Genomic DNA, 16,621 nt, shown 5'->3' with positions numbered 1-16,621 from the left:
TCTATTCAGTTCCTTCCTTTCCCCATGTTTGTTAAGTTTTTAGTTTATCCTTCCATGGTTTTTGAAAACATAAGGAAATGCACATACACACATACATATACTTCTCCACTTCCTTACATAAAAGGGAGCATATTATACTCTGTCCACACCTTGTTCTTTTCCCTTAATGTATCCTAGAGAGGTGATAGAATACTTTGAAGAAACATAACAATAGCTGTAGCACAACAATGAAAAATCTAATTCATTGTCATTGAATTGTAAATGTGGAAGTTATGTTGGCTAATATTTTGGTGTGTGTATTTTCACAAGAAAAACCAAACAAACAACAATATATCCTGGAGATCACTCCATGGCAGTAGATAGTTTCCTTAACCTTTTTAAAGTTTCACAGTAATTCATTGTGCAGCTATACCATAGTTTGTTCAACCAGTTCCTCTCTGATGGGCACCTGGGGTTTTCAGTCTTGCTATTACAAACACTGTTATAAAGTAATTTTGTGCATGCTTCCTTTCATATTTTTCCCAGTGAATCTTTAGGAAAGAATCTTAGAAGTGGGTAAATGCACACAATTTTGCTAAATATTGCTAACTGTATCTCCATAGGATTTGTACCATTTGTAATAACTTTTTAACTGTTTTCCCTGATGGCAATGGGTATGAATGAACAAATGAGACCCAAAATGACAGTAAACTTGTAGCTTAAACTGGATAGAAGTTTACTTCTCTGACATATAAGTCTGGAGGGAGGCCATTCAAGATTGGCATTGGACTTCAGCTTCACACAGTTGTCAGGACACAAGCTCCTCCCAGACCATGTTTTGCCATCCCTAATACCTGACCCTTATCCCCATGATTGAAGAGGGGAGCTAGTCATTACATCAATGTTGCAGGCAGCAGAGATGGAAAAAGGAATGAAAAAGAAAAGGTGTAAAGGATACATGGCAGCTACCTTTTAAGGAAGGTTCCTGGAAACTCTTCTTGACACTTCGTATGTGTGAAAACAGTTACATGACTATATTTATCTGTGAGAAAGACTGGAAAATGTATCTATTGTGGTCTAGTCAAAACTTGCTAAATATAATGCCATGGAAGACTCCTCTGCTGCATAACTTCTTCAGTTTCATATTACCCTCTCCCCACCTTACTGTTCCAGCCACACAGGTTCCCTTTGTTTCTCAAATAAGCCAAGCTCTTTCCTATCTCAAGGCCTTTGCTTTTGTTGTATCACCTGCCTAGCACACTGTTCCTCAGATCTTTACATGGCTGGTTCCCTCTCACCATTCACTCAAATGTCACTTCCTCAGAGATATCTTCTTGACTATTGTATATACAGTAGGCCCCACCTCAGTCACCCTTTTTCATATTGCTCTCATTTTCTTCATAGCATTTATCACTATCTGAAATTATTTATCTTTTGCCTTCCTTCACTAGAATATAATTTCTACAGGACAGGGACTTTTTTTAGTCTTCCTCACTGCTGTATCCCTGTTAGCTAATACAATTCTAAGCATATAATAGAAGCTTGATATTTATTGAATAAATGAATGAATGCTCCAAAACCCATGCTCTTTCTACCACCTCTGCTGCTCCTAGTATATCTGAAATAATACCCAATTCAGTCTTTGCTTTTAGAATAAAAGCCTATTAAAATTACTTTTTTAAAATATTTCTCAGGTAAACAAAACCTTTCTGTGCTCAGTAAGTAAAAAGAAGAGATTTAGATATAATGGGTGAGTCTCTTACATTACTTGATTTGAATTTTCATCTGTAAAATGGAAGCATTGGTTAAAATTCATTCACTTAATTTACAGGTATTTATCAAGCATAATGCTCAACACTGGGGACAGGAAAGCTAAACAAGACCATTTCTTCCCTCAAAAGAGGCTTATTGTTGCCTTTCTGTGCTACAATTTTTATTCAATTTAATTGTTGGTTTGTAACCTTTATGCTAAAGAAAAAGCCTACAACTTCCTTTTTAAAAAAAGGAAAAAAAACAGTTGTCATCAAGTTGATTGTGACTCACTGTGATCCCCATGTTTGTTATTGTTGCTGGTTCCCAGCAAGTCCATTCCAACTCATAGTGACTTCATGTGATAGAGTAGAACTGCCCAATAGGGCCTTTTAGGCTGTAATCTTTATGGAAGCACACTGCCAGGTCTTTTCTCCCACAGGACTGCTGGGTGGGTTTGAATTGCCAACCTGTCATTTAGCAGCCAAGCATGCAACTGTTGCACCCCAGGGCTCATGTGTATTACTGAGACATTAATTAAAAGAGCTGTTACCAAGACAGTGATAACACTCTGCTTCACTTTAAAAGTGAATATTTAATTCAACATTACAATAAGAACTGAACAGTTTAAAAACAGAAGCAGGTTAGTGGCTAAAACATTCACATTTATCTGAAGTTTCCTTTGGTGAGGACTTTGATTACCAGTTCTCCACAGCAAAATGATGCTAGGAAAGTCTTTAGAAAACACAAATTCTCTAAAAGCAAGTCTATAATGCCCAAAAGGGATTGTACATTTCATAGACCCAAATCAGAAATAACTAATATTAGAGATATCTCATTAACAGTTGGCATAGTAAACATTCTATATTTTTTAAGGAAGAAAGAGAGAGAGGTGACCAACAAATAAGCCACTCAGCATTTCCTACAGGCTGGCATCCCAGATCAAGATGACTAATACACATCACCTGGCTTCTGGGTCCTTCTTGGCCACTCCACAGGCACTGTGAGGAAAACATGCAGAGTGGATGACTGTTTCTCAGAAAGGCAATCAATGAAGACAAAAGTATACAGTTCACACAAGGCCTCACTCAATTTGAAAAATTGCCAGTTCTGTCAAATATGCCAACACCCCAATAAGGTATTTTTGACACAGAATCTGAAAAAAAAAAAAAAAGAACATTAAAATTAGAATTAATTATGACAACAAAGCAGTTCGATTTTCAATGATCCATTTTACATTAATTGCTGGAATTTAGTCATTAAGTGCACTGTGATTAACCCAAAAGCTATACTTTTTTAAAAATGTGCTAACACTAAGTTACTGAAATCAATGTACATTTTAGTTTCACAAAGTGACAACTGAGAAAAAAATACTTTATACCCCAGTGTAAAAGGTAGGTTGAGAAATAATTATTCCAGGCTAATTTAAATCTCTTATCAGCAAGATATGAATATGATTTTATTTAATGAATAAATAAGGGACTATACTTTTAATAAATTAACAACTCTTAGTGAATGGAATTTAGAAATAATTAGACCAGGGTTCTTACTTATCCTGCTTTTTGTGGATACCTGCCCAAAGGGTGCAAGAAGGAACCCTTCTATGAACTCTTGGTCTTAAATTCAAAATTGGAGTTATCTACTTTTGCAAAAAGAATTCATAACTTCCTAAGTCCCAAAAGAACTTAATGATTCCAAAATGTATCTTGTGGAAACTGGCAGAAACATGATTAACACATTAATTTCAAACTTTTTGACAGTATTGCAGTAAAGTTACAAGCTTTAGAGTCACATGACTGGGTTCAAATTCTGACTCCTCTCACTAACTGTATGATCTTAGGGAAGCCATTTATCTGCTCTGTGCTTCAGTTTCCTTTTATGTAAATAGGTTGTTAATATGTATCAAGTGCTTAACAACCCCTGGCACGAGTCAGTGCTCAATAAATGTTAACTATCATCATGGCATTATTTGAATCTAGGAGCCAGTTATTGTCTCATATCAAGAGAGGTTCTGAGATTTAGAATAGACCTAAAGAAATAAATGTGTTTAATTTACATTCATAAATGGATAATTACACATTATATGAAATAGTTTTTAAATACAGTTTACTAAAAAACGTGTGGAATATGGAAACAAAATTTTTAAAGTATTATAAGGATTTCTCAAACATTGAATTCTGAGGCACTAAAACCTAAATTTTTCCTTTAAGATAACCAAAGTAATTAGTATAGTACAGTCTTTCAAATTTTTTACTGTAAACCCTAATAATAAATTTAACATCATGACTCAGTACATACATAAGTGAACACTTACCACATTCAAAGCACTCAATTTTCTTTTCCTTTTTTTAATGCTGGTCTCTTTTTCTTTTCTTCTCTTTTACTTTTACTTTTTATTTATTTCTTTCCTTTTCCATTTTTCAATGCTAGCCTCTTCCCATCAAAATTATTTCCCAACCCACCATAACTGGTGTTACAACCTCCAGTTTGAAAAGCACTAGTTCAGCAGATAAGAGTGTGGACTTTTGGGAACCTAAAAGATGAGTCAAATCTTCATGACTTCTCTTATAAGTCTACCATGCATGTGCTACTTAAACCTCTCTTGGCTTCAATTCCTTCATTTTAAAAATAAAATGTGTTTGGCAACAAATTTGATGATGGTTGCACAACATGATTTATGGTGGCATCACTGAATTTTACCTGTGAAAAATGTTGAAATGGCAAATATGTGATCTATATTTTTACAACAATAAAAAAAAAATGTGGATAAAAACTCTGGTGGCATAATGCCTAAGGCACTTGACTGCTAACCAGAAGGTTGGCAGTTCAAAACCCCCCAGCCACTCCTCGGAAGGCAAACTGGTCAATTTACTTCCGTAGAGATACCACCTCGGAAACCCAAGGAGGGATCACTGACGATAGGAGACGACTGAACAGCACATAACAACAAGAAGTCCATATTTTTACATAAATAACAAGCACTTTCTATATTTGTTTACCAATTGCTCCCTCTCCCTTGGGAGGTTTTTTGTAAGCACCCAATATGCCCATTTTTTTCAAGTTCTGTGTTTCTGACTGTAATTATTTTACCTAATGCACACAATCCTGTTACTAGCATAATTATTTCAAAATTTGTCAAAAAACAATTTTTAAAGCTTCAAATTCCTATTATTACCAGAGTCTGTAGCACACAGCATATAGTGTCCTTCTATGAGAAGTTCATTAGAAGGCTTACCTCTAAAACATAGTCTCTATTGTCTCAAAGTGACATACATTTAAACGTTTCTTTCGATGTGGAAATAAAATTATTTTGAAAACTATGTAACAATTAGGAAAAAAATACTTAACTAGATTTAGTTGTTCCAACTAACCTTTATTTTTCCATCAGTATGTGCTGAAGCTACAGATGTTGAAACACGAACCAATCTTGTAGCTGATAAATGAATTTTGAAATGTCTATGGAAATGTGAATAAAGGCAGTCCATGAATAAGTCAACTTCCTCTTGGGTAACTTCGCCAGGTGTTTTGTGGACACTATCCCACAAAGCTTTTGCATCCTCTGGATGTATGGCAAAAGAAATGTCCAGACTTTGAGGGCTACAGGGTACAGACCAAAGAAATTCAGTAGTAGCCACATAATGGTCCATTTTGCATGCAGTCCACATAGCAGCCATCCAGGAAAGATTAAATGCATTGATTGGTAAGGGACTAAAATAGCAGTCAAAGGTTTTCTGAAACCAAGTTCCAATTATGGCCGTATTAGACTCTGCTCCATTTGCAAGGAACAAGGGTAAACAAGTGAAATCTTTTGAAACAGTCTCTAGAAGACTGTCTCCAAATATACAGCAGAACCAACCAGTCCACAACACTTTACCTTCTGTATTCTGAGATGGCAGTTGAGATTTGGACAGAATCTACAAAGGAAAGAAAACAGGTTCTTCAACTTCAAAAGTATATTTAAATTACATCTTCTCAAAATTAGTACATTTAACAATAAGAAGGTCCATTTTATTATTTCGTAACAACAACAAGAAAGGGGGAAGCAATAGTGTCCTTAATCATTATTAGAGTTTATCAAATGAATTGACCTTTCTTTCAATATTCTTATACAATGCAGACATGGTATATGGCAAGATCGTAGTGCAACCAAAATGTAAAATAAAGAATGCCAATATAGCGTAACCAGGTATAACATCTTGAAAAGTGTTAAAATCCCAAGTTTAGAAGGGACTGTAAAAATCAACAAATCCAACTTCCATGATTCTTCCATTAAGGAAGACTTCAATGTTTCCTAAGGTACTTCTATCAGCTCAAAATGTACTTTCATCCATTAGACCCTATAGTTTCTACCCACAGATCCTGCTTTCTTCCTTGTGTGTCTACAGAATGAATCTAATCTATAAGAAAAGCCCTTCAAATATCTGATGGTCCCTATCATATATACTGAGGAACCCTGGTAGCACAGTGGTTAAATGTTCAGCAGCTAAATGAAAGGGAGTTCAAACACCTCGGCCACTCCTCAGGAGGAAGATGTGGCACTCTGTTTCTATAAAGATTATAGTCTTGGAAACCCTATGGGGCAGTTCTAGTCTGTCCTATCGAGTTGTCAACTTGACAGGTTTCATATACACTGCCAAGTCTTATCTTCCCCCAATTCAACATCTCCAATTTCTTCAACCATTGCCCCAAGACATACATTCAAGTTCTTACACTATCCCGCTCACTCTTCTCTGAAAGTCTTCCACATGCAAGCTATTCATACCCACTGCCGTAGAGTCGGATCCGACTCATAGAGACCCCTCCTTGGATTTCTGAGGCGGTATCACTGCAGAAGTAGATTGTCCAACCTTCCTTCCAAGGAATGGCTGGTGGATTTGAACCACCAGCCTTCTCGTTAGCAGTCAAATCCCTTAGACACTACGCCACCACAGCTCCCAAGATAATCATAAATAAAGATAATTATTTCAAAAAGATCTGACTGCAAGACTATTATCATCTTGAACCTAGGTTAGACTCCTACCAATGTAAGCTCAGACTACAGTAGTTTTGAGGTTTTTAGTTGACAGTTTTATATAAATTTTTGTTAAAAGGCAAATCTCCTCCAACCTATATTGAAGCAGTAAAGTTATCCCTCTTAAAATTTTAATCTCCTTTCATTTGGTCATTGTAACAATCCATTCAGATCTTTTAGGATCTTGATCATACTTTCTAGCAGATTGACAGTCTTCAAACTTTAAATTTGTAAATTATGTGACGAACATACCTTCCAGATATTCGTAGAAGTTTTTTTTAAGTATTGAACAGAACAAGGTTAAAATCACAGCCCTCTAATCTCTTGCACAAGAAGGTGAAATACGGTAAAAGTAACTGTTTGAATGATCCTATCTAAAGGAATATGATAGTAATGTCAACAGTAGCTCCATAAAAGGTGTACCCTACTCTTGACATTATTTACCATATCCCTTCAGATGTGATAATTCAGTTACTTTTACTATACTTCACCTTGTGCAAGAGATTATGATACTTCAAATATCTTGAAGCCCAGATATTTTATGTCTCTCACACTTTCATGACCTAAGAGTCCTGTAACCCTGTCAAGGTATCAGATTTAACCTGAAAACTATTTGAACACTACACTAGGAATTCAAAAGCTCATTTATTATCCTCATAAGAATATTCATTTGGCTGATGACTTACAAGTCACTTAACTTCTCTGGGCATTGGTTACTTCACCTGACCCAAACGCTGACTGTCATCAAGTCATTTCCAACTCAAGGAGACCCTTTTTAGGACAGAGTGGAACTGCCTCATAGGTTTTCTAAGGCTGTAAATCTTTATGGAAGCAGACTGACTCATTTTTCTCCTGCAGAGCAGCTGGCAGGTTTCACGATAAAACCATACCTTTAGTGAGGTAGGAACATACCCACTAAAAAAAAAAAATAGTTCTAATCTTCCTTTAAATTGGAATGTAAACAGAAGTTGTAGTACTTGCAAAAGGTCTCATTAAAGAGGACAATGCAATGACAGACACCCTGTTTACCCTTTTTTAATCACCTTCTATTTCCTGCCTGGAACCTGAGTATGACATGTAGAGTTCTAGGAGCCATCTTAGAGCTTGAGATTAAGGATGGAAGTCATGACAGAGAAGAAAGATAGAAGATGCCTAGATTATTAGTGATTTCATGAAGCATCATACTAGCCTTAGGCAGCCTACCTCCAGATACCTTTTTTAACAAGACAAACTTCTGTCTGTCTTAACCCACTGTTATTTAGGCATGATGCTATGTGCAGCAAAACATAATCCTAGCAGACCTCCTTGTGATCCTTGCTAACACCATACGCTATACCAAACCAAACCAAACCCACTGCCATTGAGTCAATTCTGATTCACAGTGACCCCTTTTGGGTTTCTGAAGCTGTAAATCTTTACCGAAGTAGATTGTCTTATCTACTTCTAGTGGAGCAGTTGGTAGGTTTGAACTGATGACCTTCTGGTTAGCAACCAGATGCCTTACCCACTATATCAGAGCTCCTTATAATCTATACCAGGGATCAGCAAATTTTTTCTGTAAAGGACCATATAGTAAAGGATTTGCCAGTCACTCACTCTCTCCTGCAACTACTCAACCCTGCTATTGTAGCACAAAAGCAGTCACAGACGATATGTAAATGAATGAAGTGCCTATGGTCCCATAAAACTTTCCTTACAAAAACAGATTTGGCCCTTAAGCTGTAGCTTGCCAATTCCTGATCTATACAAATAAACAAGACAACAACAAAAATAAAGCCTTTCAGCTATTTGAGTATTTAATTTCTTTATCAAGATTGTTGTTGTTGTTGTTATGTGCCCTCAACTCATAGAGACCCCTCTGACCCCTCCTTGGATTTTGGAGGCAGTATCACTATGGAAGTAGATTGCCCCACCTTCCTTCCAAGGAGTAGCTGGTGGCTTTGAACTGCCAGCCTTCTGGTTAGCAGTCAAGTGCCTTAAGGACTACGCTACCAGAGCTCCCTTATCAAGATTAGTTAACTCTAAAGATTGAAACAGTGGCACTAGGCATAAATAATAAGTGTGGTCTCTTAGTAAATCTTAAGAGAATCTTAAACGTAATCCTAATCATAAACAGTAGAGCAAGTAGGCAGTATTGGAAGAAACAACAAACTAAAAAGTATAAGATGCACAGAAAACAAATAGTAAAATGGCAGGAGTAAACCCTCCTTTATTGCTAATTACTTTAAATGTAAATAGATTAAACTTTTCAATCAAAAGACAGATTGGCAGAATAAATCAGAAAACATGATCCAAATATATGCTGTCTACAAGAGACCCACTTTAGATCCAAAGACACAAATTGAAAGTGAAAGGATGGAAAAAAAAATTAAGTGCCAATAGAGATACAAAATACAAAAATAGTAACCAAAAGAGAACATGGTGGCTGTATTAATATCAGACAGAACAAACTTAAAAGATAAAATCTGTCATGAGACACAGGAATATATATGTATCAACAGAGCCCCAAAACACACAAAGTAAACATTGACAGAATTACAGGGAGAAATAGTTCTACAACAGTTGGAGACTTTCAATAATGGATAGAACATCTAGACAGAGGATCAATAAAATAATAAAGAACCTGGAGAACACTATAAACCAACGAAACCTAACAGATATGTGTAGAACACGCAACAGCAGAACACACATAGATCATTCTCTAGGATAGACTGTATGTTAGGTTGCATATGTTAAGTCACAATAGATTTAAAAATCATACAAAATATCCTCTCCAACCACACTGGAACAAAACTAGAAATCGATAACAGAAAGCATTTAATCCTGGTAAAACCCACAGAATTATACAAAGATACATGTACAAAAAGGTAGAATTGTTAATGCAATGAGTAATTATCTTAAAATATTGATTAGAAAAAAATGCCATAATGCAAAAATATGGGCATTATGATCCCAGTTTTAAGACTGTATGACTATAGACAGCCAAACAGATAAATACCAAATGTTAAACTGTGGTTTTTAACTTTCTTTATATTTTTATGTATTTTTTAAGTTTTCTATAATGAAAACTAGTTGTAGTTGAGTCAACCCCACTTTACATAGACACCATATGTCACAGAGTAAGAACCATGCTCCACAGAGTTTTAAATGGCTGACATTTCAGAAGTAGATCTCCAGGCCTTTCTTCCTAAATACTTCAGGTAAACTCGAACCTACAATCTTTTGGTTAGCGGTCAAGCACATTAACCATTTATACCTCCTTGGGACTCCTTTCTAATAATAACCATGATTATAATTAGACCCAAAAAAATCTGTTTTAGTTTGCCATCCCTAATTACTATAATTTAGTCAAACATACATTATAAATCACAAGCTTAGGAATTTAAAAACAGTAAGAAAATACCACAATTTGCAAACCAAGAAAACGTGTATTCTTTTTCCCTAGGAAGCGAGTATTGTTTATATACAATACCTGGACAAGAAATGCTTCAGAGTCTCTTTCCGTTCCTTTCACTCCTAAGAGGGGAGAGAAAATCACTTTGATGTTGAAATCTTCTCCCACTTCCACAGCAAGTCCTTTTTGCTTTTCAGCAGTAATAAATGCACTTAGGAGTCTAGAATATTCTTTGAGATTAGTATAGGAGAATTTATATAAGGGAGTTAAACTATATAAAGTCCATTGCTTATGCAGAAGGAATGCAACCTTTTGAGGATCAACATCTTCCTAAAAAAATCAAGACAAAAGTTTAAGAATTAGAAAGATGAGTAAATAAGAATTTCATCATAATATTGTAAACTTTAAAAAGAATCTTATTATTAGGCCTCTGATCTTTGCACTCCAGCCACAGGATTCTTTGCAGACCTTTGAACAGCCCTTTGCATTTGCTGTACTTTCCATCTGGCATGCTCTCCCCTGAGCTACTCAGATGGCATGCTCCTCCACTACATTTAGGTCTCTGCTTAAATATCACCCAAGAGGCTACACTATCTAAAGCAATACCTGTATCCACTCCAAACTTTTTACTCTGTATTCTCTTACCCTGCTTTATTTTTCTTCAAAACACTGAAATCTCTTTTTTTTAATTTTTATTGTGATTTGGGTAAACATTTACAGAACAAATTCATTTTCCATACAGCATTTCACACATACTTTGTTTCATGACATTGACTGCAATTAAAACACTGAAATCTCTTGATATTATATATATATATATATATATATGTATATGTATATATATATGTATATGTATATATATATATATATATATATACATATACATATATATATATGTCTGATTTTTATTGTCTTTCCACTAGAGTATGGGTGTGATGAGAGCAGGGATCCTGTGTATTTTGTTCACCACATCTCTAGCACTCAGAACCATCATCTACAACAGCTGTTCAATAAACATTTATTGAATAAACATTCACATTTCACTTTTAGCCACTTCAAATTAGATGTCAAAGATAGTAACTATTCTCAAAGCACCTATTTGATTAGCTTTCTTTGTGTAATTAAAAAATTGATAATAACTTCACTCTTAAGGTGTAACAATGCCTAATTCAATAGGTTAAAAGAATCAAATACTTGGGTGTATTTTTTGCCAGGCTCTATTAGAACCACAGGCATCATCAAAAATAAAAGTGCTTCATTTATATTAGCCTTGTGATATGGTTGAGAGTCTTTACACTGACTCCTAGTTTTCTCACAAATTGAATATTCCTTTGAGTCTGTACTTCCTGATATAGACTCACAGTTCAAACTATCTTTTGAAGGTTTCACTAAGGCGTCTATGTAACAAAAATGTTCATTGTGACTAGAGCATTCATGGAAAGTTACAAACATTCTTATTACCATCAAAATGTAGAGCAAAATTATCTGTATCATAGATATGAGGAAGCACTGAACTGGACATTCTAATTTTATCTAAAACTTCTGTTCTCTGGTTAATCACTTTCATTACCAGTACTACTAATATTCTTTAAGATATCACAAAAATTTTCTTATATCCCAAAAGATAGTTAAAAAAAAAAAAAAAAAACACCAACCACTGCCATCGAGTCAATTCTGACTCATAGCAACCCCCATTGGGTTTCCAAGGCTGTAAATCTTTGTGGAAGTAGATTACCTCATCTTCCTCCCATGGAGCAGCTGGTGTGTTGGAACTGCTAACCTTCCAGTTAGCAACCAAATGCCTTATCCAGTATGCCACCAGAGACACTAAGCATATAGCATGGACAGTATGGACAAGAGAACAAGGCTACAAGACAGGTTTGGGTGATTAGCTCATTAGCTGAGTGATTCAAAACCACACATCAAACTCATATTGAATAGGATTTTACTTCATATTTCAGTAAAATTACAAATTACTAATGTTATATAGGGAACTCTGGTAGCATAGTGCCTAAGCCACTTGACTGCTAACCAGAAAGCTGGCGGTTCAAACCCATCAGCCACTCCTCGAAAGGAAGATGGGGCAATCTACTTCTGTAGTGATACTGCCTCAGAAACCCAAGGAGGGGTCTCTGTGAGTCAAGTCCGACTTGACGGCATATAACAACAACAACGTTATATGCTTCTAGAGTTGTTTTTGAATGGTCAAAACAGAGCATTTTGCCACCAGCCAAACCTGGGACATGTAAAGTTCCAAAATAATATAGTAATGAATTATTAAACTGAAAAACAGGAATTCATAAGTCCATACTAATAATAAAGAGATCAACAAATGAATGACTGGAGGAAAAAAAAGGACTTACAATGGGATGCCAAAGGTTGTTTAATATGGAGGGAGTGTTAGAGCCGGGAAATCATTTGCATCATCATGCTAAACACTAGGTCAGGCAAAATTATCAATGGATACTAAATGCAAAGAGAAATGACGATGAGGAGCAGGGTTTGCATTATATTAAAGAGTTTCCCATAGACTGTTTATTAGTTGCAAAAAAAGGAGGTGGCAGTAATTATACAGTAGAGCACAAGAAATAGGACAACATCTTGAAAGGATGATCAAAATAAGTAACACCTATATGCTATGAATCAACTCAATAGTAGTGGATTTGGTTTTTTGGTTTATATGATACCAAGCATAATTCCCTAAGAAGGTCACAACAGCACTTATGCATTATTCCAGCTAAGAATACCTAACTTAAATCTAATCATGAGGAAACATCAAACACAAAATAACGAATAGTCTATTTTAAAAGAGGAGGAAGAACACTATATACTGCAAAAATGTCAATGTCATAAAAAACAAAGGCTGTGAAGACATTCCAGGTAAATTCCAGATACAACAGAGGTGGTGCTGGATATGTGAAATAATTGTTTGTTTGTAACTATTTCTCATTTATTTTATTACCTGAAAGATCAAGAAGATCTAAAAATAATATAAATAATACCCCAAAGTTAGTGTTTTATACATGGATATTCTCAATTGTTGAGTAACATGAAGGGATACAGAAATCATACCTGCAATTGTGAACACTGGGGAATTTTCTTTCGAGGTGGAGTCAAGACAAAGGTAGTCTGCTTCCTGACTGATTCTAATCGTTTCTGCAGAGGGGTGGCACCTATAAAGTAATCTTTAAGGCTTGAGGATGTACTTTGTCTAGGAGTCAATTCTGACGTATCATAAGGATCCATGGTCTATATAAAAAGAAATAAAACCAGAATTCTCAATACTAAAAAGTTAATTCATGCTGTTTCATTGATTCTTCTTCTCAATATGAAATCAAACCCAATGCCGTGGAGTAGGATCTGACTCACAGAAATCCCTCCTTGGGTTTCCGAGGCAGTATCTCTACGGAAGTAGATTGCCCAATCTTCCTTCCGAGGAGTAGCTGGTGGAGTTGAACCACCAGCCTTCTGGTTAGCAGTCAAAATGCCCTAGGCACTATGCTACCAGAGCTCTTCTCCTCATTATAGAGAAATAATTCTTTCTCTCCCCTGTTCTTCCCCTACTCCACCCAGTTTCGAGTATTCAACCAAGTTCTAGATTTCTCGTTTGCTACAGGCCATTTTTATAAATATTATAACAGATATACCCAGATACAGTATGTTCAGAATTAAGTTAAACTTCTTCCCTTCCTCCTTCTTCCCAAAGCTTGTTCTTGTTAGCTGTTGCATGTACAACAGAATGTACAACAGAATGAAACATTGCCCAGTGCCACCTGGTCCATTATTCAAATTTTCCTATCAATTTTCTAATTTAATGTAAATTTATATAAGTAGTACCTCACCTCCATTCTTTAACGTGTCATCATTAGCACACTGTTTTGAGTCTCTCTCATCCATTCCCATCTACTTCCAGAGTCCTAGCTTAGGCCAATTCTTATTAGTTCAGTAAGAGTTCTATCTATGGGTAATTCATTCTTCTAGAAATAGCATGTTGTTAATCACCTATACAAAAATCTTTAAAGTGACAAGAAAAATTCTAAATGTCTGCTATGTATTTAAGGTCTTCATAATTTAGTCTCTCTTTATCCTCTCACCTTTCCTTTCCAACCCAGGTCACAAATATATTATTGTCACCACATTTCTGCCTAGCAACTATATTCCCTACATGAAGTGCTCTTTCATAATTCCACGTCCTTTAAGACCATGTTGAATTTGACCTCCTTGAAAACCAGTCCTTTTTAAAAAAATCTTTTCTCCCCTACATTATACACTTCCATCTCTATCATTGGCTCACTCCTGGCAGTAAGTGTGTATAGTGTGTATAGAATGCAATCTCATGGGTACATATTCTTATAAGCCCTAAAAGTCCTCTAGTTGATTCTAACAACACCATTCAAGAATGTTCTAAAAAGTAATATACCAGCACACACAATTCTCTTCAATCACCTCTTCTATACCACTTACTTTGGCCTGCATTCATATATTTTCTTGCACCGTTTTTTTGGTATGTATTTCTTCTCAGCAAGACTAAGCTACTTTAATGAAACCATGTATCATATTCTTCTTGTCTAATTACCCTAGTATATAATAAATGCCCTTTAACCGTTAAAGTATTGGTTCAATTGAACAGAAGTATTTCACAACCACCGGTCAGTTGTCATCAAGTTGATTTTGACTCATGATGACCCCATGTGCACAGAACAGAACTGCACTGAACAGTTTTCAAGGTTGCAATTTTGAAGCAGATCACCAGGCCTTTCTTCCAACATATATTTGGACAGGTTTGCACTGTTGTTGTTACATGCCGTCGAGTCCGACCCAACTCATAGTGACCTCTCCTTGGGTTTCCGAGGCAGTATCACTATGGAAGTAGATTGCCCCATCTTCCTTCTGAGGACAGCCTTCTGGTTAGCAGTCAAGTGCCTTAGGCACTATGCTACCAGAGCTCCCAGTCTTTGCATTAGTAGTCAAGTACTACTTAACTGTTTACACCACCCAGGGACTCCTAAGACTTTCATAGACTTTCAAAAATTAAAATACAACTCTCATCTAAAGAAATAATCATCTAAAAGTTATAAATTCATTCTCAAATACTGGCACAACTGCTCCCCCCCCCCATTTTTTTTGTAGGTTAACTGCACTGTTATCTGTTGTTAGATGCCGTGGAGTCGGCCCCAACTCATAGCAGCCACACGGACAACAGAATGAAACACTGCGTAGTCCTGCACTATCCTCACAATTGTTGCCATGTTTGAGCCCATTGTTGCAGCCACCGTGTCAATCCATCTTGTTCATGGTCTTCCTCTTTTTTCACTGACCCTCCACTTTACGAAGCACAATATCCTTCTCCAGAGACTTGTCCTACCACCCTTGCTTCTAAGGAGCATTCTGGCTGCAAATCTAAGGCAGATTTGTTCATTCTTCCATGGCATTTTCAATATTCTTTGCCAACACCCTAATTCAAAGGCATCAGTTCTTCCTCAGTCTTCCTTGTTCACTGCCCAGCTTTCGCATGCATATGAGCCCAGTGAAAATACCAGGGCTTGAGTCAGGTGCACTTTAGTCCTCAAAATTACATCTTTTTTTTTAACATATTAAAGAGGTTTTTTGCAGATTTGCCCAGTGCAGTGCATCATTTAGTTTCTTGCCTGTTGCTTCCATGGGTGTGGAAGGTTATTCATACCTTGGGCAGGAGCCGGCGGTAGAGGAGGCTTTGTGGGGCTAGTGCATCCTGGGGTCGCAGGGAGCCATGGAGTGAGGGCACGCTGAGCCTGCGACAAGTTACGTAACCTGCAGGGCCCACAACCAGGACAGACAACTGCCCTTTTAAAAAAAGTGTTTCAAAGTGAAAAGTTATATTTATTATTAAATTATTCCAAACCCAAACACTCTGCATTTTGCACAAAACTCCATAGATTAAACATATAGTCCTCAAGGGACAGATAATGTTAGAGCAAGATCATATACTACACAATTTATGTAGCACAATTTAAATACTCTAAAGCATTCTAGTTTTCATTGCATACTAATTATCTATTTTAAAGGGAATTTTAATCAGTGCCACCTACAGAATGTATCTTTTAAATCTGTTATTTAGAATAAACACTAACATTTATTGAGTATTCATCATGTGCTAGGTACTCCTTAAACAACATCATGAAGTGGGTTATTACATTCTCAGTTGACAGATGGGAAGACAAAGGCATTAAGTAACTTTCCAAAAACGAAACCCATCACCAGCAGTCAATTCTGACTCACAGTGACCCTGTAAGAACAGAGTGAAATGTCCCACAGGGTTTCCAAGGCTGTAATCTTTACAGAAGGAGCTCTGGTGGTACAGTGGTAAACCATTCAGCTGCTAACCAAAAGGTCAGCGGTTCAAATCCACCAGCTGCTCCATGGGAGAAAGAGGCAATAGTCTGCTTCCCTAAAGATTTATTTTACAGCCTTGGAAACCCTACGGGACAATACTATGGGGTCTAATGGGG

General features: G+C 36.3%; 1 protein-coding gene across 1 annotated transcript; it reads right to left on the bottom strand.

Annotated features, from left to right (window-relative positions):
* Nucleotides 1-2,812: 2,812 nt before the first annotated feature.
* CENPL (centromere protein L) lies at nucleotides 2,813-13,379 on the bottom strand. Its single transcript, XM_007947106.1, has 4 exons — nucleotides 13,206-13,379; nucleotides 10,212-10,463; nucleotides 5,100-5,642; nucleotides 2,813-2,884 (listed from the first exon to the last, which is right to left on the bottom strand). Exons 1-4 carry the CDS (start codon nucleotides 13,377-13,379, stop codon nucleotides 2,813-2,815), a joined length of 1,041 nt encoding a protein of 346 aa, XP_007945297.1.
* Between the last annotated feature and the right edge of the window lie 3,242 nt (nucleotides 13,380-16,621).

Source organism: Orycteropus afer, unplaced genomic scaffold, assembly GCF_000298275.1.
Source record: "Orycteropus afer afer isolate SDZICR_OR568_19922 unplaced genomic scaffold, OryAfe1.0 scaffold00175, whole genome shotgun sequence".
NCBI lineage: Eukaryota > Metazoa > Chordata > Mammalia > Tubulidentata > Orycteropodidae > Orycteropus > Orycteropus afer.
This window is presented reverse-complemented; position numbering and strand designations above follow the sequence as displayed.

Bases quoted from the DNA above. Each gene is read 5' to 3' on its own strand.
- CENPL (XM_007947106.1), bottom strand. From the start codon at position 13,379: ATGGATCCTTATGATACGTCAGAATTGACTCCTAGACAAAGTACATCC. The intron at 5,643-10,211 runs GTATTGTATATA...TTTCCTTTGTAG, and splicing joins CTGAAGCATTTCTTGTCCAG to ATTCTGTCCAAATCTCAACT. The intron at 2,885-5,099 runs GTTAGTTGGAAC...TTTTTTTTTCAG, and splicing joins ATACTGATGGAAAAATAAAG to ATTCTGTGTCAAAAATACCT.